At 32.8% G+C, this 7,930-nt stretch overlaps 1 protein-coding gene across 1 annotated transcript; it reads right to left on the bottom strand.

The window, feature by feature from the left end:
* Positions 1–2,543: 2,543 nt before the first annotated feature.
* Positions 2,544–5,648, bottom strand: LOC122601770 (protein FAR1-RELATED SEQUENCE 8-like). The gene is made up of 3 exons (XM_043774507.1): positions 5,621–5,648; positions 5,224–5,233; positions 2,544–3,603 (listed from the first exon to the last, which is right to left on the bottom strand). Exons 1-3 carry the CDS (start codon positions 5,646–5,648, stop codon positions 2,544–2,546), a joined length of 1,098 nt encoding a protein of 365 aa, XP_043630442.1.
* Between the last annotated feature and the right edge of the window lie 2,282 nt (positions 5,649–7,930).

Here is a 7,930-nt window from a genome sequence, read left to right as displayed (position 1 = left end):
CTATATTTTTCGCGATGATGCCAACAGCTAAAAATCATGAAATGCCCGATCTTAATATTAAGTTTTACAAAACATCATTTCTTGGACCAAATAGTTTATCTTTCCCTTTGTCTACAAAAAATGATACCTGGCCAAATTGGACCAAGTAACTTTCGCAAATTGTTATCACAAGGACCGAGCCTTAATGAGACCAACAATCTTAGACTGCCGTCATTTGAAACTGTTTGGCCATTAACAATCCTAGACTGAGCTAACTTGGACAAAGTAAATTTTGCATATGTTCGAACTATTTGGCCATTAAATGCCATCATTTGGAACTCTTTTAGACTACAAAGGGTTGTTAAATGTAGTTGTATTTTTAACCTCCCTGACCAAAGTGTTCACCCAGAAACATTCAAGCCAACTTATGTATGTTGGTTCCATATCGATAGTATAGCTAAAGCAAAACAATAACTAGTACTCGTAAAATAACCTGCTAGACTTCAGTGACCAAATCAATTAGTTCATTATGAAACATCATTGAATATCAAACAAAACAAATGACACACAAAAATGTGTCCCATCTGTTACTCAAACAATATTCTAACTTCTAAAACCACCCAAACACAAAAGCACCAACTAATAGAAAACACAATAAAAATGTGAACGACAACAAAATTAGAAAAACTCGCTACGAAAGCTAATTATTGGATTTGGAGGGGCCAATTTTTGTATTTGGAGGGTTAAGTGATGCATCTGGAAGGGTAATTTGTGATGATCTCTGAACTTCAAATCCGCTTGCATATTGAAAATGCGGAGAAAATTGGTGCAACATATCTCGAGTCTGCACATGAAATTGATGATTTTCCATAGGATAACTTGGAGATTGATGAGGCTGCATATGATAACTTGGAAAGAGTCCACCATAGTGAGGCTGAGGCTGGAAATTAGCATACCCAATATGACTGATATCACTCGAAACAGAGTACAAACTCTGATTCTGATTCTCCTACAAGAAGAAGAGTACACCGTATACTTGAAACATTTATTGCTTAATTTTCATACATATTAATCACATAACTTTTTAACTAGATATATTAGTTTAACATGATTACCGTCTTTTCCTTCCTCGAACGTGTTTTCTTTGGTAAATCATTATCAGCTTCAGAACCAAGCTCCACATCTTCTTCAGTTGGCAGTTTCTGCAATCACAATTGAGCATAATTTAGAAGTTACTCTTATTCTTTTAAAAAGTGAAATATATAACACTTGCTGATATACCTTCTTCTTTTTTGGCATTTTTGTGATGATTGCTTCAATATTGGACTTGAGTCTCTTACTTGGAGGACGACCTTTTCCTTGCACTACCAAGGGATCGAGAATCTTTGTGTTATTCTTAGTAGAAGTACTAGGTTCGGGGGTACATATGCTATCAGGTACACTCTTTTTACTTGTAACTTCACTCATTATTTCACTGACTCGGTTAAGTACAAGACTACATTTTTCTTCTAAATCAGATGCTAAGTCCGCCACTTGTGAGAAAGCACTACACATTCTATCGTAACGACGTCCCTCATCTGAGCTAACCCAATCACTATAAGTAACTTTAACCTTGGTATGTCTCCTCTTAGACATCTTTTCTCCATCTCCGCAGTATGTATTTATTTGGCACCATATATATATTCTCATTGATAAGTACCGTAAGTGCATGCCTACACAACATTCCACGGAACTCAAACAAGCGACAAATACATCTCACATCACATTCTTCTTCTGAATCACCCTTTCTGAACGAAACAGCAAATGGTTTCTTTATTATATTTCCGTTAACCATAACATCCTCAATTACTTCATATTCTAAAATCTTATCTTGTGATTTTAAAGAACCTATCCCACAATACATTTTTCCTGTTAATTCTTCCCTAAACTCTTTAAACTTAGCGTGGGTGAAATTCCCCTCATTTGATCTTCCATTGCATATCGGGTAATCGGTTGATATTGTGTATTGTAAGAACTAAAATCTTCTTTATTTTCTTTCTCTGCCCTATCTCTTAACGCATTTTCGTACTGCTCCACAAATTGCTTCAAGGTAGTTTTTTTGTTAACATATTTATCAAAAAATGCATTAATACTCTCGTTACGTTGTGTAGTAGACATCCCAGCCCAGAACGTATCTTTCACATAACCCATCTACGTCTTTCTAAATACAAACTTATCAACCATTTATTTTTTTGGAGTTGGTACCTTTCAAGCATTATCTTCCACGCATCTTCAAATTCACTCGGGATAAAAGAATCATACACAGCCTTTTTAAGCCTATACTTAATTAACTTGTATTTCTTATGACTACCTAACTTCTCGGGCAGTTTCCTCATGATATGCCACAGACACCACCTAACAAAAAAGAAAAATATTATTCAACGAAATAATTAGTTCTTAGACATAGGAAAATAGTAAACCAGCTTTGATTTTTTAATGATATGCTTTGATTGCGATTTATCTAAATTTTAATATAGTTCATAAGTATATAAAGTAAACCAGCTAGTTAAAAAGGTAAATAGTTATCACCTATGACGTGCATCAGGAAACACATTCTGTATTGCGTTCTTCATAGCTTGGTCCTGATCTGTGATAATGGCTTTAGGAGGATGCCCAGACATACATGCAAGCCATGACTGGAATAGCCATGTGAATGTCTCATTATCTTCATTTGAAATCAATCCACAACCAAGCAATATTGATTGTCCATGATGATTTACTCCTACAAATGGAGCCATTGGCATCTCATACTCATTTGTAAGATACGTAGTATCGAATGTGACAACATCCCCAAATTCCTCATAAGCTGCCCTACATCGCGCATCCGCCCAAAACAAACTCTTTAATCGATTTTCGTCGTCTAATTTCCATGTGTAAAAAAAATTCCGATCTGAAGATTGAACCTTCGTGAAATAACTTTGAATTGCTTCAGCATCACCTTCTCCAAACTTTAATCGCTTCACTTTATCAATGTAGTTACGACAATCCTTTTCCGTAAATGGTACATTTTCATACCCCCCATTCTCCACGACAAAGGTATTAAAACCCTTATTCATTCTTACTCTAGCTCTTTGATAGATTTCAAGTCGTCTTTTGACATTTCGATTCACGAACCTATGGCACCGATAAAAACGTCCTTTGCTTGGACTAAACGGATGATTGTGTTTGAGCTCAACTTTTGACACATTCCACTTTTTATCATGTCCAAGAACTGCATTAACTTTTGCTGGACAATTTGTTTTAGAAACGGGTCGAGGGTTCAAAATATTTTTTGATTTGGAAATTGACTTCCCTGCTGGATTACATGAAACAGTCGCATACTTTTTCTCATCATCAGTGTAGGACTTTCTCGAAGACCTTTTATACACTCCAAATCCTTTTTTTTCCCCATAATTTGCATAAAAAGTAGCAAGCTCTTCAATAGTGTCAAAAGTCATGCCAACCTTTGGTTCTTCAATATTTTCATCATAGTTAAAACTGGTGGTACCTTTGTCGTGAGATGATGTAGTATTATCTTCACGATGTTTGACTTCATCTAAACTTATCTCACAATTGGTTTCTTTTTCCAAGCCATTGAGATGATGCCTAAAATAAACAAGAATTATACTTTGTCATCAACTCCATATCGATTGAATAGATGGGTCTTATAACATGTTAAATGATCATCTGTTAAAATACTATATATTTAAAGGATTACAAATATTGTTATAACATTTTTATTGAACATACTATTTGAACATATTAGATTTTAATCTTATATCTTTTATCTTCTAATAGTTATAAGATAACCTCTTAAATTTTTTTTAAAAAACCACAACCATCTTACGAAAAGGAAGACTACATTATAATCATTGGATTGCTTTGATTACTTCATTTATTTTAAAAATATTTTAATATATTATTAAATTTATAATTAATTAAAATTAATCAATCTTTAATAAAGTAGTTAATACTATAGTTGCTCCAAATTACGAGTAGCACTTAATGATATGTTGATTTACGTTCTTTCCTTTTTTCTTTTCTTTCAAAATTTATTACTATTATTGTAACTAGAGTGAAGGCCCGTGCGTTGCACGGTCGGGCTTCACGGGTTGTTTTGTACGTGTGTAAAATTGTCTTATTTTGAGGTTTTTTATTGTTCAGTTCGAGTTTAATGTCGGTGTGAGTGTTGATGAGCTGAGGTTGCTGGAATAGAATGAAGGTGATGAAATGTACATATCCAAAAACATGAGTGATGATGATCTCTTATATATTATGGTCTTGTATAGTTAGATGCAAGAAGAAAAGGAGACAGGGGCGTGCCAAGTAACATATGAGCAAACTTATATATATAAATATATGTGATATAAACAAAAGATGACTTTCTTATCCACCGACTACCCTTGTTGCAGGCACATCGATTACAATGAGTTTGTTACAAACTTACAATCATGCAAAAAGGAAGTGCCACAATTGGAAGGAGACAACAAAAAAATACTCTCCAATAACTGGCAAGAACGACCGAGAAGGGAGGTTCCCTTGATCTGATCAACCACCAAGGTTATGAATCACCTCAAGTTTACAATTCTTGGCAAAGGTTCAAGGTATGCTATTCACCTGTAAGGTAGCTTGGAGAATCACCAGAGAACGGGCCCATGTACTTGACACGGTCTGGTCCAGCGGTTTAATTATAGCCTTCCACATTGAGATGCATCCATTACCTGGAATCTAAAAAAATACCTGATGGAGCTACGTTTGCGAGACTGGTTCACCGAGCGAGAGGTTGATCATGGTGGTGCATTAAGGAACCTCCATTGCAGTCCTGAATGTTCTCAATTGGGAATATCGTCACTGTCAATAATCAATGTAGATGAAGAGCTTGACAAAGATTACTTGCACCACAATCTCATAGCTAGTTTGATAATGTTATTTTCATAATTGCAAAAACTTGTGCAATAAGGAAGAGATCACTTTACCAAGATACTGTTTCTCAGTCATGGATGTACGAACCAAAATGTTGTTCCTTTTTAGCCACCATGAGGTTGCTCAACTCTTTCTATAATGTAACTCACATTTGCTGGCCACTTTACCAACATAAGGTGTATGATATGTGCAACATATCGGACTAATAGCCAACAAAAAAGTATAAAAGACAGTTACATAGATACGCACCTTGATTAGCGAGACTCAGATTTCCTTGTAGGCTTCCCAACCGTCATCGCATACCCAATGGCATCTGCATATAGGAGATTAAAATAAGCAAACGTTCAACTCAACAATTCAAAGTTTAGTTTCTAATATTTGATAATTCTCCAACCAATATAGATACGTTACGAGTCACATAACACCAAAAATGCCCAAACTAAGCACCCCCGATCATATGTTTCATGTTTTGCCATGCAACATAATTATTTCTTTATATTTTAAATGCCAAACAAAAACAACCCATCTATACCCCTTAACATTTATGTAAATAAGACTCAAGATTTAGCTCATATATGTAAAATGCACACATGTTGTTTGTTGGATCATTAAATGAAGTACCTCCAGTTTTAAGTGCGTGTTTTAGGCCTATATATCATTACTCTTTTGCTTCCACCAAGGTTTAAAATCACCAACTAACCTGATCGAGATTCATAGCGATATCCCATCCCTTATCTCCTGTATCATGCCTTATTCTTCTTGCAAGGAAAACAAAAGCATTTGCACTGAAAATCATAATCGTAAATATTACTAAATGTGCGAACAAATTTATTTATATCAAAGTAGCACATATATAAATAATATGAGTCGTTCTATGTTTTAGGTATTCACAACAAAGGAAGAGCCATAGAGATAAATTGGCCAAGTAAAAAAATAATATAATTAAGCATTGAGCTCAATCTAATGTAAGGACTGTACTACCTGTATCAATAATCATCTTCATGTTCATCAAATCACATATATGGGGATCATGAAATATGAGTATGCCTTCCAAAAATATGATATCTGAAAGATTCACCTCTCATGAGTCTTATACCCAATTAATATATCTAATATTGTTAATTAGATAATATTTCTCCACAAACAGTCGGAGATGATAATTATTCTACACATATCAATATTTTCTTGTTGCATCACTAAAAAAGAAAGACACAAAGAACGATGGGTGTAGGATTGACATAGGAACAAAAAAAATACTTCTCAGTTGGTTTCATTTGCTTTCGCCACACCTATAACACACATGTAGCTACACACACCAAAAAATTGGCACTTAATCATATTTTATTTCTTGGTAACAAAGCAGGCAACACGATTATAATCCCCACCCACTTTAAATCCTTTAAAGTATCCCCAAAAAATAGGAAAATCCCTACAACTTTGACAAACTATTAAAGAACCCAAAGAACATGGATAGCTTTTAATAAAAAATCACGGTAGCAGTAAATCAAAATCATAGTAGATGATTACCTTGTTCACATACAACCGTCCCTTTGAGACATAATATCAAACACCCGGCAACCGCCTGTCCCGCAAAAAATAAACAGAAAATCAGATAAAAAAGAATAAAAAAGAAAAAGAGATTCTACATATATATTTACAGAAATTTGGCCCAAAAAAATCAAAAGAAATAAACTGCAATATGAGAAAAAGAAAACATGTTGAAATGAAGAAACTTTAAAAGAATCCGTGTGAATGAAGATGGAATACTGAATAGTGGGTGTTAATTAAAAATCAAGACTTTCCCATTGGTAACGGATTTTGTTTTCAGCTGCCGACCTTATGACTTCCGCCATTGATTGATGACCATAATAATTATCCCCTAATTGATCATAATGCATTCACTCCGGTATAACCAGTTACTAATGTAATTAGTAAACGAATGTAATTAAACATTTAATTAATCCCATTTAGTACCCTAATGAATGAAGTGCTAAAAAAACAACTTTCATTCAACTTTAGTATATAGAAGATATAGATTTTCGGGGCTAAACAAAATGAAGTTAATCATTTATATTTGCACATTAAATATTTTAAAGGAACCTAATTACATCTATTAAGTACCAATCGATAAATCGTCAATAATACGCCAATTTTTTCACTTGCTTGATAGAACTTTTAGATATATATAGATCTTAAACTTATAACAAATTATATTGGTTTTAATTGATTTTGAACTTTATTTTGGTTTTTTTTTCGTTGTTATGTTTTCAAAGTTTAAATGGTTTAAACTTGCATTTTTAGGTATATTTCTTTTTCTTCATTTTTGGTTGGTTAATTTTTATTTATTTTTTTGTTTTAGTTTATATAACCGTGTATTACTTTTTATTTATGGTTTATTATTTGGTAAGTTTTATTTCAATTTACTATTTATATTTTATTTTTGTTAAAAATACGGAGTTTGTTCATAGTTAATTAATTTTAAATATATCTTGGGTTCTAATTTGATAAATGTTTGAATTTAGTTTACAATTTATATCAACATGAATTTAAATTTAACTCTTTTTTTTTTACCAATTTCTCCAAAGAAGAGTTGGTAAAAGTCATGGTCACAATTCTGAATCTTCTTACCGCATGTGATAGTTGACAATTTGTAAATTTGACATTATGTTCACGCAATATATTGGGATAGGTTATATTATATCATAAAAAATCAAAAATCATTAATATTGGTTGAGAAATACATGTGATATGTGATACTATGATTTTTTTATAGATAGATATTGTGCTAAAAGCCTTTTTATTTTGTAATTTAAACAAAATAATATTTAATTTCAAATATATCTTGAATTTTAAATTGATAAATGTATTCATTTAAGTTTACAATTTTTATTAACATGAAGGTCAAATTTACCCTTTTTTTTATCAGCTCCTCCAATGAAGAGTTAGTAAAAGCTATGGTCACAAGTTCAATCTTCTTACCACATCTGAAAGTTTACAACTTTTAAAATTA

The sequence above is a fragment of the Erigeron canadensis genome, chromosome 5 (genome assembly GCF_010389155.1).
Source record: "Erigeron canadensis isolate Cc75 chromosome 5, C_canadensis_v1, whole genome shotgun sequence".
Classification (NCBI taxonomy): Eukaryota; Viridiplantae; Streptophyta; class Magnoliopsida; order Asterales; family Asteraceae; genus Erigeron; species Erigeron canadensis.
Note: the sequence above shows the minus strand (reverse complement) of the source record. Positions and strands in the feature narration are given on the sequence as shown.